Below are 23,076 nucleotides of genomic sequence, written 5' to 3'. Positions count from 1 at the left end.
GCACATATCTGAAAGGGTCAAATTGATGAGTTGTAATTTTGCGTATAAAATTAATTTTTAATATTTTTTTTAGTGAATAGTAATAACTTTTTAACTTTTTTAATAATTTTTTGACTTTTTTTAAACTTGTCAAACCAACCCTCCGTATTCAGTTCAGTTGAATTTTTTTTTTTTTTCTTTTTTGCCCTTTCACAAAGTTTTCACTTTTGAGAGAGTCAAGAAATAGGTTTTAATGACACTAGTGGATGTGTAGCGCGCAAAGCGAGCAAATGATGCCCATTACAAAATTGCATAATTTAAAATAGGAAAAAGATTGGTAGCTCGAATCTATGGCTCGAATTCGAAGATAGAGATAGAGAGAAAGGAGAAAAGAGGAAGAGGGAAGAGGGAGAGAAGAGAGGAGAAGAGAAAGAGAAGGAGAGAGGGAGAAAGAGAGAGGAGGAGAGGAGATCACCACCGCCGTCGCCTCGCCGCCGCCGGTCGTCGCAGCACCACCGCCGTCGCTTCCGGCTCTGCCTCCGCCTCCTCCTCCCCCTGTGAATATGCCCCCTCCAGTCCTCCTCCTTCCTCCTCCCTTCTCTTCTCCTTCTCTTCTTCTCCACCCTTCTTCTTCGTCTTCCTTCTGCAACAAAAACCAGGAAAAAGAAAAAAAAAAAAAAAAAAAACAAAGACACCAAAACGACGTCGTTTTGGTGTCAAGCCACAGATTCGAGCCACGGATTCGAGCTACGTAGCGGGGTCGTTTAAAATAAGTGAGTGAGGAAATTAGATATATTTTTGTATTGATCATTTATTTTATTTATTTTTGCAATAAAATAAATAATCAAAAAATTAAAAAAACACTACAAATGTTAAAAAGCCAAAAAATTATACAAAAGTCAAAGATTCTAACCCTCAATTTTGTTTTAAAAGAAATTCTACTTGTAAGGTCTTTCAAACATTCAAAATTTAGGAGTAAAAATTATTGGTCACAACTAAATTGAAAAAATTAATTTAAAATAACAAAAGTGATTTGTTAAAAAAAATATTAGTTGAGTTAAATATTAGTTTAACTATAAATTAAAAATAAATAAATAAATAAATAAATATATCAAACTCGTTTGTTTTAAATATTAATTTTTTGTACATATTAATTTGCTGAGTTAGAAATAATTGATTACAAATTTAAAACATTGGCAAAATTCATATTACCCCTTGTGATTTGAGGCATGAGCACTTTAGCCCCTTATAATTAAATTAAAATTAGATTAAAAAGATTAATTATAATAAGGAATTAAGAATTTATGATTAATTATGATTTAATTGAATTAATATTAAACATTAGAAATTATGTGTATGCAAAATGAGAGAAAAAGAAAATAAAAAATATATATACATATACATGGGGATGGGCTTTGATGGTATTATAGTCATTTCACAATTATAGATATCAGAGTTAATGGTTGCACTTTGGTCCATAATCATATAGGGACTTTCTGACAATATTTGAATCATAGAGAAATAGATTGTTGTTGGCTTAAACCACAAAAAAGTAAAACAATTTTTTTCCTAAAATAATTATTCTAAACTCTTTTTATTTTTTTAAATTTTTTTATTTTATAAATGTCCCTTTGCAGTAGAAGAGTCAAAACCCCAATTTTGATATTAAATTTTAACTCAAGGATAAAAAATGTTAAATAACTTTTCTTTGTAAACAAATCTTAGTAAACCATAAGATAAGGTAAAGAAATTAATGTAAAACATAAATTAAGTGCTATCTAAACCAAGGGAAGAAAAAAAAGAAAATATAGTTATGGCAAAGAAAAAAAAAAGGGAAAATTATTTATAAGTCCTATTAAGGAGACTTACGTAATGTAAAATCCTATGAAATTTCTTTTAGAGTTTGAAATCCTATTTAAATTAGAAAGTGTTCCATAAAGTCCTATCTATTGTGTTTAAATACTATTAGTTTACTATTATATCCTTTATATATGTTTCCATGTTTTAACTGTATTGTTTCCAAATTATTTGGTGTCGTGATATGCGCCATGATCGTGGAGGCTGTTGGGTTTTCAAAATTTTACTGGGTTGGATGGTTTGCAGACTTCATCTTGCCGATCTGAACTCAGATTGTTTGAGGGAAGGACATAAAGTTGTCTGCTTCTTCAATTGGTGAGTTTTGCTCTATGTTTTTCCCGATTGTTTTGTTTTCAATGTCCTCATATATCGTATGGATTTCGCAATTTGGTATAGCCATCCTTTGCACACTTTGTAATGGTAATCTCACATCAACTTTCGTGCTAATGCTATTATATTGTAATGTTCACATACGTGTCACATTACGTTTCGTAAAAGTATTTTACGTTCGCTTATTAAATTAGAAAGTGAGAATGTGTGAATGTTGCTGGATTGTGCTAAATTGTATAGCCATACATTGGTACAATTCCGTTAGGCTCGAAGGCTGTTACGTTTAGGTTGTAATGTTAATCCACACCTACGATGTTTGTCATTTTTGGTCTGTGTTACGTGCGTTTGTATTTAGTTTGTGTTTTTCAATTGTTGTGCTTTTTCAAAACATGTGTCATATTACAGATCACAAAATTATTGGCTTTGTTCTTTTTCCATTTCAATGTCACAGTTGCTTGTTTGTGGAAACTATTGGAATGTATGTGAATGTGACTCACATACACATGGATATGAGCATGGTTTCTGTATTGTGTTGCCCCATTGTTGTATTTACTGTGGACATATGTGTCACGTTGCATTTCACAAACTCTCTGGTTTATATTTTTCTCAATTGAATGTGACAATGTTGTTGGTTAATAAAAATTATTAGAATGTATTTAAATATTACTCTAACTTGTCATTATATATTATTCAATTTGGGTTGTCATTGTTCAGAAATAAAATTTCTTTGTGATTGATTGTGATTGAATGTGGGTTGAACCACGTTGTACGATGTCGACGTTACTACACTCACATTTGATTACATATCACATTTCTTCCATGCATTGTTCTTTTGTTTTTTGTAGAATATCGTGACACAGTTAATGTTTCATTTATTTTGTTGCGCAGGATACGGACATCATGCTTTTTTGCAACTTTGGTTCATTCACTGTTGCTGTCAGGGGTGTTAATGGATTGACATTAAAACAATTGGTACAAAATTTATATGACAGGTGGGTAGATGTGACACAATCATCGATTTCCATATCTTACAAACTACCATGTCACGAGAACCAATTCATGATGTGTAATGATGTGGACATGTAAAACATGTTTTCCATTGCAAGGTCCATTGGTGTTACCCATATCAACATTGCGATTGACTTGCAAAATAAGGTAGATGATTTGATTCGAGATAATCAATTCGGTGGGACTATATCTGCAAATCAACTGGATCCTAATAGTGAACAATTTCCAAGTCCTGAACCCAGCGTAGATTTGTTGCCCAATTATTGTCGTCACAGTGAGAAAACTTTGATGACAGTTGATTGGTCACACGGCATTAGTCACGTAGGCCAATGTTTCGAAGGGGGTGTTTCTGCTTTCCGTTTGGTTCTGTCCAAATATGCTATTGAGTGTGGGTTTGACTTCAAATTTGTAAAAAATGATTCACTGCGGGTCACGGCAGTGTGCACGTTGCAAGAGCAAAAAAGGTGTACATGGTTGATACATGGAAGGGTTCAAACATGCAATGGATATTTTTACTTGAAGAGGTTGAACAACTTGCATAGTTGTGGTGCTGTTGTTCGCACTGGGAAGAATAGTAGACTTAACTCTAAATTGGTTTGCAATGTTATTGGTGATTAGTTACGTGATAAGCCGCTTACACATCCCACGGACGTCGTGTTTGACCTAAAAAAGGAGTACGGCTTGAATGTTAGTTACCACATAGCATGGTTAGGTGTGGAGAAGGCAAGAGGCGAAGTGTATGGTGACTATCATGTTTCATTCGATCAACTTAGGTGGTACGCGGATGCGATTATGCAGTACAAACCTGGAAATTATGTCAACTTGGATTTCGAGCAGTCAACCGGTCGATTTAAGCGGTTCTTCATATCATTCAAATCTTGCATTGACGGATTCAACCATATCTGCCCATTATTGTTTCTTGATGGAACTTTTTTAAAAGAGAGATTTAAAGGCAATTTGCTTGCAGCGACGGGGAAGGATGGCAACAAAGATACATGTCTTATGATGATTACTTCAAAACTCCATATAGTAACGCATCATATTGTGACTAAACATTTTTTAATAGTCTACTATAGCAGTGGGTGATCCCCAATGGCAAGATTGTTTACAATTTAATGTTATTTTCATAACATTGTGTATGGTGCGATTTGAATTGTGAACAATTGTTAATGTGGACGTAACCTTTGTTAAAAATATTACACATCTAACATAAAACTTGTCAAATCTGTCAGGTTTATTCCCATTAGCTTTTGCTATTGTTGACTTCGAAACGATTGCAAATTGGACTTGGTTTTTACAGCATCTGACAAAGGTTGTCAGTAGTGCTCGCACGTTGCTTGAATCTTTGCCTACTATATTCCCATCTGCACACCATGCATATTGCTTACAACATCTCCAAGCAAATTTGAGGGACAAATTACGATGGGTTGACAACCGGGTCCGCTTTGGTTTAATGACCAAGTTGCGTGAATGTGCATATGCTCCAATCGAGGCTTCGTTTCAGCACCATTTGACCAAGCTAAAAGGATCAGGATGATCTGGAATAAATAATTTCTTGGAAGATATGCCACCGAAGCATTGGGCCAACGTGTATTTCAGGTTTGTACGATACTTACGCGTGCTAACATTGAAAGTACCCAATGTGTGATAACATTTTCATTATGTTTTCATAATGTCAACAAGGGCAAACGGTATGGGGAGATGACCTCGAATGCTGCAGAATCGTTTAATAAATGGATACTTGATGCCCGTAAATACCCAATCACAAGGTTGGTTGATACAATTAGAAATCAGATAATGACTATGAGGGCTGAGCGTAAAGTATTGGCTACTAATTGGAATGGGTTACTTTGTCCGAAAATGGAAAGTCGTGTTAGGGAGGTGTACTCCAATGGTTGCACATGGATTGTTAGCCAGACAAATGAAGACATATACGAGGTACATTCATTTCCAACGGTGTTGGTAGATGTTGGCAAGCGTTCATGTTCATGTTTCCAGTGGCAATTGAACGAATTCCCATGTGCACATGCGGTGGTTGCCATACAGAATAATGGAAGGGATTTTAGTACATGTGTTGAACAATTTTTCACCGTCGATCAGTACAAAACAGCTTATTCTGGATACATTCAGCCAATACCAACAGTTGACAAATCCTCCTTCTCGGAAGATAACTTCATCATATATCCACCGACAGTTAAACGTCCTCAAAGGCAACCCAAGAAGAATCGAATACCATCTCAGGAAAAGAAACTAAATCAAATCAGGTGCGGTCGATGTGGCCACACGGGCAGCCACAACTGAAAGACATGTAAACAACCAATTTAGTAATAGACATTTAGTGCAGAACTTTTATAATCAGTTTTCAATAGCAACATCATATTCTTGTAGTAGAATGTATCGAAACAAATTGATGACAAATTTTAATAAGTGAACACATTATTTATGATTGATCATTTAGCTGTTTTTTTCATTCATATGTTAGGTTTACATGTTTATTTATTTAGTCATGGAACCGTATGTTTGAAACCAGCAAAATATGTTTGGGTGATGCGTTGCACACTGGCCTTGTATGTGAGAAGAAATAGTTTTGTAAGCTAGGTTATGTTGGTGTTATTGTCTCAATATGACACAGGTTATCGTGAAACTAGTTAATCAATCTTAAGTTACAGTATATTCTTGACTGTTTAAATTGACAAAGCACACTCAAATGTTAATGTGCCAGCATATATACTTTCTGAATGACAATTTCAAAATGTGAGGCATCTACAGACAACTGAACCACATCTATGTAACAAAACCCACCACCCTTAACATCCTATCACAAGTAGTAAACACTCTAACACATTTGCCTTCATTATATTTAAAGTATACATAGGAAGTCAAATTTTGTAACAACAATCTACCATTGACACGTAACGTGAATGTCCAAAGCAACAATTTCAGCAATGTAGACAACAAATGCCATGTTATCAATCTTCTATCTTTTTAGTTGCATTTTCAATATCCCTATGACAAGTACCAAACACTGTCATACATTGACCATCACAATATGAGAACTACAGATGGACAACCAAGATCCCTTCTGACCTTCTTATTCACAGTCACCCATACATCCACATTCACATACACCTACACATTCACAATCACATTTAATTTGGCATTAACATTTACACAACCATATTCACATTCGCATTTGCCCCCTCCCTAAGACAAGTACCAAACACTGTCATACATTCGCAAACACAATCTGGGTATTATAGGTAGACCACCAAACCTGTTACGACATTCACAATCGCATTCACTTTCACATTCACCATCACAGTAACAAACACCTTCACATTTACACAACCACATTCACATTTGCATTTGCTCACTCCCTAAGACAAGTACAAAACACTGGCATACATTTACAAACACAATCTGGGTATTACAGGTAGATAACCATAAATGTTCTGTCATTCACATTCGCATTCACCATCACAGTAACATACACCTTTATATTTACACAATCACATTCACATTTGCATTTTCCCACTCCCTAATACAAGTACCAAACATTGTCATACATTCACAAACACAATCTGGGTATTAGAAATGAACAAGCAACATCATTTCTAACATTGACATTCACATTCACCTCATATTTTGAGTCACATTACCATTTACATTCACATTCACACAATCACATTCACACTTATTGTGACAACCCTTATTACTGTTTACTGATAACACCACTGATTACTACTAAACTGAGACTGATTATGATTAGTAATTGAATTGATTGAAATTCTGAGTTAATTGATTGAGTGTGTTAGTTTAAATGCATGTCTATCTATTTGACTGTTAAATTATCTGTTCGTGTTTTATGTTTTAAACTGCAAATTGAAGGCCTTATCGGCGGTCGAATCTGAAATTGATTAGTGTTTTGTGCTAACTAGAATTTATGTGATTTTATAGCATGTTTAATTGAAATGTGATTTGGTATGATTAAATTGGATCAAATAAGCTAAATTATCAAAGTTGGACTTATTTAGAAGAATGCCACTTAGTGGACTTTCATGAGCTTTTATTTGATTTCTATATGCTAGCATTATATCATTCCATCAGCCCATTCCTTGAACCATAACCGACTAGAGAGAGAGAGAGAGAGAGAGAGACAGAGAGGAAAAACTTGATTTTAACAAATTTAGCTTGGAGACTTGAAGAATTTGGAAGAGTATTGTATAATTGAGCTTGTATACCTTGAATTCAAGACATAAGGTAGAAATTTCATCCTCTCATTTGTGAATTAAAGTTATATCTTGCATGATTCATGGAAGTTTAGTCATCTAAGTCTAGAATTGGTTTACAATGTTGAATTGAGAGCTAGATCATGCATGCATGCTCTTATATTGAGGTTTTGAAGTTGTTTTCATGGAATTTGCTACATGCATGTCCATATCTTGATTTTAGATCATGAAATCATCTTGTCTTGAGGAAATTGACTCTTTTGAACAAGTATTTGAAGCTTTAAAGTTGTTTAAATTCTTACATGTTGCTTACACTTCATGTTCTTGAAGTTTTGTTTGAAAACGGGTTTAATTGACTCACCTTTGGGCCTTGATTTTACAAACTGAGCTTTGAATCATGTTATACTATGAATTTACAAGTGTTTTCCAGAAAATTGGCCCAAAAGGATCGAATTTGATGCATTAAAGTTGAGTTTTGAACTTAAGGTTCAAATCTGGAAATTCCAGGTTTTGGACTCACGCTCGAGCGAGGAACTCCACGCTCGAGCGTATGCCTTGTGTTCATGCAATCCGATCGAGCGAAGAAAGTGGCGCTCGAGCGTGGAATGTGTGTATCCAGTACTTTGCATGTGTTTACAGTCCGCTCGAGCGAGAGAGTTCACGCTCGAGCGAGGACTTGTGTCTCATGCTCGAGCGTGGATTGAGCGTCCATCGAGCGTGATTTTTGTGCATCTAGTATTTTTACTGTAGCTTGCAGTCCGCTCGAGCGACGGAAGTCACGCTCGAGCGGAGCTCCTTTGTCTGCATGTCTGCTCGAGTGTAGAAAGCCACGCTTGAGCGAGACCCCTGTTTTCTGAAAATTCTGAAAAGTGTTTTAAAGTACATCTTTGCATCCTCATTCCATCCTAGGCATTCTTAGGCCTAGTTTAAGGCATCTTAGTGAGGATATTGATGTAGAACCACACTGAGGCAAATTAGGGATTAAGTTATTATTTCCCAACTGTGTAGCTTAGTGTGTGTTCATTCTGTTACTGTAGGGTTGGCATTCGAGGACGCTCTAGCTGCTTATAGCCCAGTGCTCTGTGAGTAACAATGTTGTAAAGATATGTTCAATTGAGATTATTTTCCGAACAAATGACTGAACTGCTTTATGAAATGACACTGTTTACTGAATGAATATTTGTCCTATTTGTGAACTGTATTCGTGGCATCCATAGCAATTCACTGTTACTGAACTGTTACTACTACTGTTACAGAGATCTCTGTCGGTTCCCATGTTTGGAACCACTACTATTTATTGATATGGTGGCCATCATTGACTGCTCGGTCTGTCAAAAATTTAGAAGTAATTACACACATACATTCACTGCCACGGTTTCAAATGTGACTGTGAAGTACTCGATGTAACCATGAATAATGTTAGACATGCCATTTAATGCAATAATCTAAACCCAAAAACAAACGAAAATGTGCTACGTGAAGCTTGTCAGCCGAAACTACTACGAACACAAACGTGATGTGACACTTTGTGCATGTCCTATTGTGTCCTAAATATTCAATTGCACATTTACAGTTCAAATATGTAATATTTGCCCTGCGAATTCCAATAGACATTATAACAAAATTTACTGCCACACAATTCAGAAATTTAGATAAAATTACGCACCCACATTCACGACCATGGTTTCAAATGTGACTGTGAAGTCCTCGACGTAACCATAAATAATGTCAGACATGATTATTAATGCAATAATATGAACCCAAAAATAAAATAAAATGTGCTACGTGAAGCTTGTCAACCAAAACTACAATGAACATGAACGTGACCTCTTCATATGCTGACATGAAACCACAACCACACACCCCAAATCATGTTACTTTAATTGTTCTTCTCCATGTCACAATCCACAAACACTGTCCCTCGAATATCTTGACATATTTATAAACCTGAAAGTACATCAAAATAGGATGTGTGTGACAACCCTCACCTCTGATTAGTGCTAATCTGTGATTAAGCATGATAAGTAACTGATAAGAATGAAATCCTGATCTATTTGTATGAGTGTGTTGCATAGTTGCATTTCTATCTGTTTGTCATTAGACAATCTGTTCATGTTTTTAATTTTGAACTACGAATTAAAGTTCTTATCGGCGATCGAATCAGAAATTGATTAGTGTTATATGCTAATTAGAATTTTTGTGATTTTATGGTAGGTTTAATTAAAATTTGATTTGGAATGATTTATTTAGATTAAATAATGCTAGATTAATTGAACCTTGGTAATTACCTTTTTGCCATTAAGTGGCTTGACTTTTTAACCAACTCTTATTACACCTCATACATATTTGATGCATCATTTTGTCCATCTTCCAAGACCAAACATGAGAGAGAGTGAATTGGGAGAAGATTGAGTTCATCTAGAATTCTTGTTTGGAGACTTAGAAGAATTGAAGGGAATTTGCATATTTGAGCTTCCACATCTAGAATTCAAGACATAAGGTAGAGAATTCATCTTCTTACTTGTGAATTTAAGTTGTTTCATGCTTAGTTCATGGAAATTTGGATTTTAAAGTCAAGAATTAATTTGAAGAGTTGAATTGTGAGCTAATTCATGCATGCATGTACATATTCTTGCATTTTGAGGTTGTTTTCATGAAAACTCTTACATGCAAGTTCATATTTTGGTTGTAGCCCATGAATTCACTTTGGTTTTGAGCTTAATCTTGCATTTGATCAAGTTTTAGAGCACTAGAGTTCATAAGAGTTTATGCATGTTATGTTTTTACATAATTCATGAAAGTTTCTTTGAAATTGTGTTCAATTGGCTTACCTTTGGGCTTGATTTTACAAAATTGATCTTCAAAATATGTTGTAGTATGAATTTTCAAGTGTTTTCCAGAAAATGGGCCCAAAAGGTTGAGTTTTAATGTGTTGAATGCTTGGTTTGAACTTGGGAGGCAAATCTGGAAATTCCAGATTTTGGCTTCCACGCTCGAGCGAAGGATTCCACGCTCGAGCAACCATCTTTTGTTCAAAGCTCCGCTCGAGCGAAGGAATGCTGGCTCGAGTATAGATTGCAAGCTCTCAAATTTTTGGTGCACGCAGACGCATGCTCGAGCGACGGGACCTACGCTCAAGCGAAGAGCTGTGTCTCACGCTCGAGCGAGCATCGAGCGAGCGTCGAGCGGGGATTTTTAACATCCAGTACTTTTGCATTTTTACAGACCGCTCAAGCAAGGAAGTTTACGCTTGAGCGACCCATCTGTTTTGGTAAGCTTGCTCGAGCGTAGAAAGCCACGCTCGAGCGAGACCCATGTTTCAGCAAAAATTTGAAAAGTGTTTTAAAGTACATTTTTGCATCCTCATTCCATTCTAGGCATTCCTAGGCCAAGTTTAAGGCATCTTAATGAGGATAATGTTATAGAACCACACCAGTATAGTTAGGGGCTAAGTTATTAATCCCGAGTGTGTGTTCGTTCTATAACTGTAGGGTTAGCATCTGAGGACGCTCTTTAGCCTGTCTGTAGTCCAGTACTCTGTGAGTAACAATGTTGTAAAGATATGTTCAATTATGATTATTTTCTGAATGATCAACTGTACTGCTTACTGAAATGTGATTGTTTAATGAATGAATGTTTGTCTTATTTGTAAACTGTACTCGTGGCATCCATAGCAACCTACTGTTACTGCTACTATTACAGAGATCTCTGTCTGTTCCAATTTTGGGACCACTACTGTTCACTGTTTGATGGCCATCAACTGACTGTTTGGTCTGTTAAGACTTACTATATTGTTTTGCTATGGGATGTACCACATATGACTACTATGGTTCTAAATGACTGATTTACTAATGCAATTAACTGTTTTAATTACTGAAAGGACATTAATTCTTAACCCCTTTACGCATTTGTTATTCACTGGGCTTTAGCTCACTGTTTATATTTATATGTAGGTGTCCAGGCACCGGACCAATGCTAGGAGCGTCAGGTTAAGCTCTTGTTTTGTCAAGCCAACCATCGCGCCTCACTTCGAGGTTCCAAGTTCGTTCAAGCTAAGGATGTTTTAGGGTGTCTTAGTTTCACCATCTTGTCTCTGTTTTGTAATAAATGTTAAGACTGGAATGTACAGTATAGTTAGGGATTTGGTCCCTAACATGGATGTTTGTGTATATGTCGCATATACATATGTTTTGGTTATCAATGTGGCATGTTTATAAAAAGTCTTTTTGCATTCAGACTGTCACAGCTCATTGGACATCTTTTATTTACTGTTTTGGCTTCCGTCAGTCCCTTTACTCTGTATTACTGTCATTACTGTTAAGCAGGCCTTCGGTAATCACGAATTACTGGCCGTTTGTGATGCTAAACCCCTAGGGGCAGGTTTGGGTCGTGACAACATGGCACTAGCCACGTTTGACAACTTACTTGTATATCTAAGTGAAAACAACCAAACGACACCGTGCCACAATGTGGCACTATATAGATAGTCCAATATACATGTGCTTTCACTCACATTCGACAGTAATTTAACATTGGGCCACAATCACATTCATTAACTATACAACACATAACACAAAGACGTGGCACCTTTCGCATCCAATAACTGGTTCTTTATAGTTAATGCGTAGAACCAAACGACATCGTACCACAATGAGAAACCCCCAAAAACAGTCTACCAAACACAATACTTTGCATGGATCGAAAAAAAACAAAACAAAATAGACCACGTACCAGGAAATACAACAACGAATCAAGCACAAAACACCCACACTGGTCAACCCGCAAAACCCCCATTGTACAACCCCCACATACATACTATTTCCAAGTCGGAAACTATAAAATCCATTATTCCTCACAAAACTCACAAAACATACAACCAACAAAACATATTACGACTGAAGGTTACCCAAATTATCAAAAACCCCATATTCACATAAATCCTAGTTCCGGGTTGTTAATCAAAATCAAATGAATGAACATTGCAAAACAGGGGCAAATCCACACTTACGTTTTGGAGCCATCATACCTCCGGAAACGGTATTTCGTTAGCGCCTTCCCGTCGAACGTGTCGGTCGAATTGCGCCCCTTCTCCTGTTCGTGATGGGTTTCGAAATGTTATCAACTGAATCAGCCGTTTACATTAGCGTAGAGCCACAAAACATATCTACTTCTTTTTGATCTCTAAAATTTTTCCAAAGTGAACTTGTAATTTCCACAAATAATATGTTATGTATATGGATATGATCTATGGTAACATTCAATTTATGATTTTTATATTATTTATGATATTAACAACTACTATTAAGGGTAAATGTGACAAGTAACTTCTCATAGGACTTATGGGAACATAAGTTTTTACTTAGGACCATATGTAACATAAGTCTCCAAAATAGGACTTATAAATAATTCTCAAAAAAAAAAAAAAAACTTTAAAAGAAAATTAACAACATAAAAATTCATAATCTTTTTTTAGTGACACCAGTGTTGTGTAGCATAATATTTTTCAAAAAAAGTATTAGTAATAGTAAAATAAGATAAAATAACTATAGTTAATTAATACATAACTATAAGGCTATGCCTAGACCTAGTATAAAATAATAATTCTCTTCTTATTTTATTATATATCATATTTTAACTAAATATAGTATAAGTGATCTCACTGTATATATAATCCATCTCATATCCTATAACATGTTATATCCCATATTTATCTTTAGGTATTATATATTTTGCTGAAACCCTTGTATCCAATTCGGACAATTAAACGGGCTTAAATGTCTTACAATAATGGTATAATTGTAAAGAATAATGCTATATGCACTAATTAGTGTACACACTAATGTACCAATAAACGATGTGGCATAATTTTAAAGGTTTTGGGTATTTGTAATTTGTATAATAAATAGGGTTATTAATGATTTCATAACACCAGTTAGTACATTAATGTGTACACTAATTGGTGCATGTAGTATCAACGAATTGTAAATGAACCTGACACGCATACATCAAATGGACAGTGGTGTTACATGCACCAATTAGTGTACTAACTAGTGTACTAATTCTGGTTATGGCATAATTTAATAGGTTCTTGATATTTGTAATTTGTATAATAATTTGTGTAATTTGTACCAAAACTAGTTATTGATCCTATTTATTATACAAATTACAAATACCAAAAACCTCTTAAATTATGCCATAACTAGTGTTAGTACACTAATTAGTGCATATAGCATTATTCTCAAACAGAACTTGGATCCGTACATTTTGTCTCACTGTTTATGGAGAAGTTATTTGGTGGTCTTAGGCACCGCCACGTGATACCCCAAATATATGGTAATTGGTAGAGAGTGTAAAGTTTACGATTTTGTATTGGGTAATTGAGAAATATAAGGACACATGATGGATTATGATTAGTGAGAAGCACCGCCATGTGACACTCTGGGAACGCCAAATAATTTTTCCATTTATGATATTTATTTGGAACAATGATAGAAGAAAAATGCTAAGAACTCACCCTTATGGCCCCGAATTTATTCTGAATATATTTGTGTGATGAAAATTAAATTTATGAAGTGTGGGATTATTTATGAAATGAATTTGAGCCATTGATTTTTTTTGGATAAATTGTGAATTGATAAAGGTGAATTTGTAGTATTGTTGATGGTAGAATATGGTATCAATATATAAAAATAATTATAAATGGATATTTAATTAAAAATATCCATAATACTTATGTAATTTTTTTTATATTTATTTATTTTTGATAAATTAAAAGTTTGACAAATGTGCTGTTAATCTCATATTTTTAACATAATTATACTAATATTTTTAAAAATTTTAATTTACATAAATGGAAAAAATTATTTAGTGTTGCTGGAGCGTCACATGGTGTTACTAATCACAAATCACAATTTACCATATGTCTTCATGCTCTTTAATTACCAAATATAAAATCGTAAATCTCACACTCTCTACCAATCACAATATATTTAAAGTACCACGTGGCGGTGTCCAGGTTTACCGAATAACTTCTCTAGAAGACAAAATGTACGGATCCAAATTCCGTTTAATGTACGCGTGTCACGTTCATTTACAATTATGCCATTATTGTATAAGACAATGTAAATAGAAACAAAAGAGGGACTTTTTCGTATTTCCACCAAGGCCGAAACTTCCGTCACTTGGGCATTCGCTCTTTACATTTAGGAATGGAAATGGATAGTGTATAAATGTAAATGGATAGTGTAGGGGATGGATCTCACTGGTGGTTCCACTCCCTCTCCCCATTAGGTAGAAATATTATGTGATGATCTTCCCTTAAATAAAAATAAAAGAAAAAAAATTTATTTTACTTCATATTTCCATTTTCACTATAATTTTCTCCTTTTTATTACTCCAACAAACATGGCATTATTAGGTCATAAGAGTTTTATTTCATTTATTTTATCTCCAATTCACCTAATCACAAATTTGGAGATCTTATATTTGATTCACACTAGTGACTCCCCAACTTACCCAACGATTGTTACTTGTGTGATTTTACCCTACATAATAGAAGACGTTATCTAGTAGGTTTGCTTATCATGTGACTATATGTCCACTTTAATAATAATAGACAAATGACTATCTTGTTTGAAAAATATAAGACAAAATAATCGCTCCTACTATTAGAAGGGCACACCACGTGTGCTTTAGGTCAACTCTACTGAATAAATTCTCGTAGAAGTGAGTCCAAAGGAAGAGAAATGAAGAGTTATTTGCTAAGGAGCCCATGGCTTCCGATCTCGTTACACTTTATTTTCTCTCCTTTGTTCTTTCTGTGTATGTATAATTATTAAACTGCTTTTTGTGAAAATTAATTGATTTTTGGGTTTTGAATCATTAGGTATGCAGACTGAATCACTTCCTCTTATGAACCACGTAAATCCTTGTGTTCTTGTGTGTGTGATTTGTTTGATTTGTTTTATCTTCCTTGTTTGTTATTTCCTGTCACACTGATCCTGGAGAATAGACGTTTTCCCAATAGTTTCTTCCAAATTTTAATTATTAATAATCATAATTCTCACTTTAAAGAACTAATTGTACACAAAATGTGATCATTTTTATGCCTGCCTAACCCAGTCCCAAGATTGTGATCACTGGGAGTTCTGTTTTCAATCGTATTGCATATGAAAATTCAACAATTCTTCATATAGACTTTAATGTGCATCACAAAACACTCACAAGATTGTGAGTTGATATCATTTTGAAGCCCACATACGTAAGTATGCTTTGTTGGATTGTTTGATTTATTTTGTATATGTACACTTCTATTTGATGTACCATTGAGATGTTTTATGTATGCCTTTGTAGTGTGATTCTTAAATCGTGTTTTTTTAATTAAGATTAAAGGTTGAGATGATGTTTCCTTATCAATTGTGATATCTTACATTCAAGCCTTACTATATTGCAAACTATTTTCTTCTTCTCAAATTCCCATGTTACTGATTGTATGAAAAAGTATTGTGTTTTCTTAATTAAATTTTGTTAAAAATAATTATTACATGGTATCAATCAAGAAGTGAAAAACATAACTAGGCATGATCACATAAGTGCATGCACACGCACACACACGCACACACATATCAGAGATAACCAAGGGTATTGACATATGGATAGACTTTCTCCCAACCAAACTTTAATCCCAGACCCACATCCCAGTTCTTAAGATGATGTGAAATATCACCAAGCTCCATGAATGTATCGTTTATAAGGTTGTATGAGATGAACTTGCCTGGAATATGAAGCACCATGAATGACTCTTCATTTTCCCTAGAATGTCGATGAATAATATGCATCAAGGAGAAGATAAAAATAATGAATTTCCTGGACATTTTTCCTTACCATCACCGGGTATTCTACAGCCACTGCATTGAGATTAACATGGTACTTAACAAACCAGCCAGAGTAGTCTCTCTTCATTTTCTTCACATCAAAAACACCAGAATGAGGGCCATACATTTCAATCAGATATACGTTATCTCCAGATTTTTTCTGCCCAACCTTCCTTAACTGGAGGCATTGGCATTCCACAAACACGATCTTGTTCAACATCAAACTGGAACGACAACTCTCCCTTACTAACCCAGTGTAATGCACTATTCCAGAAAACACCTCGACTAAATAGAATATCATCTGATGCAAAGAAAGGATTTCCTGATACTCTCTACACACCAGCATCTGAATAATATGTCTCAATCTGGCAATGAGGCACAGAAAGTTCAACATCACAAACATAAATAATTCGGGAATGAATTGACTTGCTAGGATTGAATACAATGTTAATGCCAAACACAGTTTTGCACACCAGTCTCGGAAGTGAAAAAATATTGCTTTGTGGTGGGTTTACAAACATAATATATCCTGTGCGGGGAGCAAATATTCAGGCGAGCCCGCACTCCTTGCTTTCGAGCTCCGTTTCTATCCGATCACCTGCACGCACAACGGCGGTGAGCTACCCGGCGGTGTGTGGCCGGAAAACCCGTCCGACGACCAAGTTAGCACACACCTGAGGGTAAATAGAGAGAATGAAGAGTGTTGAGTGTTTAGTGTATTTCTCACCAAATGTTCGTCGTCTTGGCATGGGGGGCACAGACTTGCTTATATACCTTCTGTGCCCCAAATCTACTCCCAGTGATTTCTCGACACGTGGTTCTACTATCCCATCTGTCAGCACAAATCTTGCTGAACATCACCTAACCCGACTGCTAGCCCACTCTACTGGGAGCTCGGCAACCGGGCTGAATCTTCTCGGCTGTCGACGGCCATGCTGTGTTCCATGCCCAATTGCTCCAAGAACTGAGATCCTTTCCAGCCATGCTCGGCAGCATTCCGGCGGAGCCGACCTTCAGACTGGTCGTACCGGTCAACCAAAGGCCATCCAGCTGGGCTTCTGGCACAAGCTTCTCGATCGGGCTAACGGTGCGAGCCCTTGACCGAGCAACGCAAGTTGCGCGGTTATCACCTGCGCAAATCCAAGTGGCTCGGTCCATCTCTGAGTAGCCCCAACTTCGGGCAAATCCAAAGTTATCGCGGCCCAACGCACCATTTGACCTCCAATTTGCTCGGCCTCTAACTCGGCCTATAACCGGCTCATAATTCTCCCTCTCAATTGCCCCTTAATTCCGTCCGCACAAGCGTGACCGGGATTACCAAATTTGACCGGGGTAACACTTCCTCGGTCCTCGGTTCGTAATACGGTGACCGGGCTACTTGACATGCTTGTCTTCAAAACTTGCCCGGTCGATGCCTCGATTCACCATCCTGTCTCTTCAGTACTGACGTCGCCGTCAATAGAGACGCGTGTCGTGGGTTGATTGGCCTCGAGCAGCACAACATCACGTCCGTTCAGATTCAAATTTTTGGCGGTCTTATTTATCTCTATAAACATATTGAACCTTCGTTCATTTCAACCTTACCGACTCTCTCTCTTCCTTGCCGATCCAGAGCTTCTGCTTACGTTTGCTTGTCATTGCTGAGTTCGTCTTCGAAGAAGAAGACTTTGCCCTCTCCTGGTAAGCTCTCCGAACCCTTGTTATTACTGTTTTCGTTTCATATTTTTCTTCTCTATAGCACCAAATTCGTAGGTTTAGGGCCTCCCCCACCCAAAACCCTCAATGCCCCTTAGCTTCTTCACTGTTCTTCAATTTCCCTAATGAACAATGAAGATCTGGGGTGGACCGGGCTCCAGATCTTCATTCGATCCAAAAAATCACTCAAATCGAGCAAATCTATAGTTTGTCCCAACCTTAGGAGAAACCGGGGTAGCAAAAAGGACTTGGCCGCTCGACTGGGCTAATCTCTAGTTCGCTCGGGCGACCGAGCTTCTTGGCTAACATTTACGACTGAGGTGGTTTGGCATAATCCACAATCGAGCTCAACTCTAGCTCGTTTCGCGCGACCGCGCTCCCACTTACAATTACCCTCCGTTTTCCTGCAGAGTTTAAGGGGACCAAAGACCAATCTTGAGGCTCTCAAGGACCAAGCAGCCATTAATTCCCAGTCTGTGCCAAACCACCTCAGCCGAGCTAGATTAGTCAGTCAAACATGGGGAAATTTCGCTTCCTTGTGGAGACACCTACTGCCTTGGCTGCCTTGGCTGCCTTCAGAGAAGAATACGGTATCCCGACAGACGTCTACATAGAGCTCGCCGAGATGGAAACAACCCCCTGGGGCAGGCTTGACCAATGTCCCTTCACCGTGCTGTCAGTAATTGAAGGAGGCCTCCGCTTCCCGGTCAACCCTTTGATGACCGAATTTCTGCGTCGCACCGGGCTAGCACCCACCCAGGTTTCGACCAACACCTATCGAATAATCAATGGCGTGCACGAGCTAAACAACCGGCTAGGAACAAACTTAGGTTTAGCCGAGATACTACGACAATACACCCTTGGGCACACCGGCGATGGCCTGGCCTACTATTTAAAAATAAGACCGGGGAAAGAGAAAATAGTAACCGGCACCCCGGACAAGGACTTACATGATGACGACTTCTTCTGGGTGTCTGGCAACAATGAAACAGCCGACGTACCGGGCTGGTTCATCAGCAAAAACTTTGGTTCCACATGTAAGCCGTGCTAATTTGCTTGGTTAAGTCCCTGCCTTCAACATTCTGTACTTACTATTTTTCCTATTTCTTTTGCAGCAATGCAAGCCTTGCAATCCAACTACCAATATCCCAACGTTGAAGCCATCCGAACCGTGCTCCGTTACAGCCACCGGGATTGTAACGAGTTGCTCGGCTACACTCCAACCTACAGATACTCAGCTCCACGCCGGAGCAAAATTACAGACTTTCTCCGTGCTCCAACACCTCCTCCGGACCCATCTCTACCAGACGTGCCACTAATCCAGCTGACCGAGGAACAAGAGATAGCAAAACGAAGCCGCATCAAAAACCTCCTAACAGCCACCTCAGCCGAGATACCGAGCATCACCACACACTCACAAGCTGCTGGACAATCCAGCGGCCCCGTGGTCGCCTTGGCATCTCCAAGTGTCAGGTAACCCAGACAAGAAGCTCGCCAGGCTGGCAAAAGGCCTCGCGCAGACTCATCCGCTGAGCTGGTTGCCGAGTTGACCACCGAGTAACCCACCGTTATTGTCGACCCAACACCACCATGGCGACCGCAGTTAAAGCACAGGGGAAAGGACATTCCGGCAACCGCTTCCATCAAGGGCGACAAAGAGCACCTGCTCGCCTTTGACCTTTCCAAAGCCCTTCTCCTACCGAGCGACGTGATCGGTAGCGACCACGTTCCTGACACCCGGTTGGTGAAATTTTCTGTTAAGTCCATGGCCAGGGTAAGTCTCAATCTTTCACTAAAATTTTTACCAAGTGTTTGCACGGTTTCTTCTCTGATCAGACTGTCTTCTTGCAGGCCATCCAGAAGCAACACTTGGTCATGGAGCAAATCCATCGACTGCGACAGAAGGCGAATGACACTGCCGGCCAAGTCCAAAGCCTGCAGACCGAGCTCGGCTGAGCAAAATCCTCACTTCAAATTGCCAATGTTGACAACAACAGGTTGCTCGGCTAGCTTGAGGAGACCGAGAATAAGAGAGATGAGCTCCAGGCCGAGTTGGACGCACTCAAGGCGTCAAGGGAGAAGGAGTGCGAAGATGCCAACAACACCGGCTTCAAGGAAGCCGAGGACAACTACAAGAAGCAGGTCTTCACAACTCAAGACATTTATTTCAAAGCCGGCTGAAAGTCAGCCTGCGAATATCTCGGTCAAGGTCCTGACACCGATGTGTTTGCCGCTCCCCCAGTTGCCTTCCTACCGGTCTACCTCATGCCCTATGCCAATGACGTCTTCAGTGCGTTGCAAGCTGAGGCCGAGGAAGAGCTTGCCAAAGAAACCGAGGTCAATGCCGAGGAGGGAAGGGGCCAGAAGCAGCCCGGAGAAACTGAGACCAGTGTCCAAGAGCGAACAACGGTTGACCTAGAAGCAGCTGATGATGAATTCTCTAATCTTTCCCCCCTTGTGTAGTTTTCTTTCATTTTTTGCTTTGCAAATGTAACCGGGCTCTCTGCCCCTCCTTTTGTACTTTTCTGTTTAATTATTGAAAAAGATCTAGTTTTACCAAGTGTTTGCACGGTCCTAGAGCCAAGTAACTTCAACCGGACAGAATATGTTGGCAAAACAAATTTCATTAATTAACTCAAATAACCAGAATAAATCATCTCGGTAGTACACCCAGAGTCGAGCGAAACTTCAAGTCTTTCAACCGGAGTGAACATTCCGGTTGAGAATACCTAAGTTGAACAAAACATCAACTTTGCAACCGGACTAATCATCTCGGTTGAGAGTACCTAAGTTGAACAAAACATCAACTTTTCAACTGGACTAATCATTTCGGTTGAGAGTACCTAAGTTGAACAAAACATCAACTTTGCAACCAGACTAATCATCTCGGTTGAGAGTACCTAAGTTGAACAAAACATCAAATTTTCAACCGGACTAATCATCTCAGTTGAGAATACCTAAGTTGAACAAAACATCAACTCCTGCAACCGGAGTAAACATCTCGGTCGAGAGTACCTAAGTTGAACAAAACATCAACTCTTATAACCGGAGTGAACATCTCGATTGAGAATACCTAAGTTGAACAAAACATCAACTCCTGTAACTGGAGTAAACATCTCGGTCGAGAGTACCTAAGTTGAACAAAACATCAACTCTTGCAACCGGAGTGAACATCTTGGTCGAGAATACGCAAGACTCAAAGCAATAAAAAATGACAAGGCAAAGATGAGTCACTTCTATATATTGACAAAAATGAATATTACATGAAGTGTACGGCAAAAAATTTCTTTGCACAAAAAAGAGGGCAAAAGCTAGAAATAATACAACTTGAGATTGGCTGCATTCCATGGCCGGGATATTCCTCTACCATCCAAGTCTTCCAAGTGATATGCCCCCTTACCCACCAGACCAGTTATCCTGTAGGGTCCTTCCCAATTTGCCCCTAGTTTGCCTTCGCCTGGCACCAGGGTATTGCCCATGACCTTCCGCAAGACCTAATCACCCATTTTGAACGGTCTGGGGTGCACGGATTTGTTGTATTTCCTTGAAAGCTCTTGTTGGTAGGCGGCCACATGGATAAGAGCCTTTTCCCGGCGTTCTTCTATTAGGTCCAATTCCAAGGCCATGGCTTTAGCGTTCAGCTCGGGCTCAAAACTTTCACTTCTGAGAGTGGGCATACCAACTTCCAAAGGGATGACCGCCTCCATGCCATATGCCAAAGCAAAAGGAGTTTCCCCGGTAGATCACCGCGAGGTTGTTCGGTATGCCCAAAGGACACTGGGGAGTTCCTCAGCCCACTTTCCTTTGGCTTTCTCAAGCCTCTTCTTCAGTCCATCAAGAATGGTCTTGTTCGAAGCCTCGGCTTGACCGCTGGACTGCGGGTAAGCCAGAACAGAGTTGTAGAATTCGATCTTCAAATCCTCACAAAACCCTCTGAATAGACGTCCGTCGAACTGGGTGCCGTTATCAGAGATCAGAATTTTGGGAATGCCAAACCGCGTGACCACGTTCTGCTAGACAAACCGCTTCATGTCTTTCTCCTTGATTGTTGCCAAAGGCTCCACTTCAACCCATTTGGTGAAGTAGTCTGTGGCCGCGATGAAGAACTTCTGGTTGCCTAGTGCTGTTGGGAGCGGCCCCACTATATCTAGCCCCCACATAGCAAAGGGCCAAGGGCTAGTGAGGGGAAGAAGTTCCCTGGCCGACTGATGGATCTGGTGGGAAAATTTCTGGCATTTCTCACACCTGCAAACATATTTCTGGGCGTCAGCTTGCATGCACGGCCACCAGTAGCCTTGCGAAATAGCTCGGTAGGCGAAGGACCTGCCCACTATGTGATTGCCACAGATGCCTTCGTGTATCTCGCAAAGGAAGGCTTCTACGCTACTAGGGTGCACACACTTCAGGTAGGGGCCGGTGAAAGACTTCTTGTATAAAGCGCCTGATGGAAAGAGCCAAAACCACTCAGACTTCACCCGCACTTTATGCGCTTCCTTCTTGTCAGCTGGAAGGGTCCGTTCTCTAAGAAAGAGGATTATGGGGTCCATCCAAGAAGGACCTAGCTCGGCGCAGAGTACTTCTGTCTGCCCGGCATCCTCAATGCTGGGCCGCAGAAACGATCAAAAGAGGGTTGGGAGATGTGCTGTCGACCATAGAAGCAAGGCCGGCCAACTCATCTTCTCGGCCGTTGTCTTCTCGGCCAATCTGTTGGACCCTGATCGCCTGAAATCGCTTGATGAGGTCTTTGACCAGAGCTTGGTACTTCATTATTCTGTCATCCTTTGCCTCGTAAACCCCAGAAACTTGGTTAACCACAAGCTGGGAGTCACTGTAAACCATTAGTTCGGATGCTTGCATCTGAAGCGCGCTTTTGAGACTGGCCAATAGCGCCTCGTACTTGGCCTCATTGTTGGATGCTGGGAAGCCAAGGGTGATAGAATGTTCAATAGTCAGTCCATCGGGCGAAATCAGGACTATACCTAGCCTGGCACCGTGACGGTTCGAGGCTCCATCAACAAAAAGTTTCCACATTTCGCCAACAAAGAGCTTCCAACACTCTGAGGGGTCCTGAGAAGCTTGAAGGTTGATGGGATCACGGTTGCTCG

General features: G+C 38.9%; 1 protein-coding gene across 1 annotated transcript; it reads left to right on the top strand.

Moving 5' to 3' along the window:
• The first annotated feature begins 4,875 nt into the window (after positions 1-4,875).
• Positions 4,876-5,475, top strand: LOC114282111 (uncharacterized). The gene has a single exon (XM_082884980.1). It carries the CDS (start codon positions 4,876-4,878, stop codon positions 5,473-5,475), a length of 600 nt encoding a protein of 199 aa, XP_082741106.1.
• The last annotated feature ends 17,601 nt before the right edge of the window (positions 5,476-23,076 follow it).

The sequence above is a fragment of the Camellia sinensis genome, chromosome 8 (assembly GCF_055761805.1).
Source record: "Camellia sinensis isolate YWXY chromosome 8, ASM5576180v1, whole genome shotgun sequence".
NCBI classification, from domain to species: Eukaryota; Viridiplantae; Streptophyta; class Magnoliopsida; order Ericales; family Theaceae; genus Camellia; species Camellia sinensis.
This window is presented reverse-complemented; position numbering and strand designations above follow the sequence as displayed.

Coding starts and splice junctions, on each gene's coding strand:
- LOC114282111 (XM_082884980.1), top strand. CDS start 4,876: ATGACCTCGAATGCTGCAGAATCGTTTAATAAATGGATACTTGATGCC.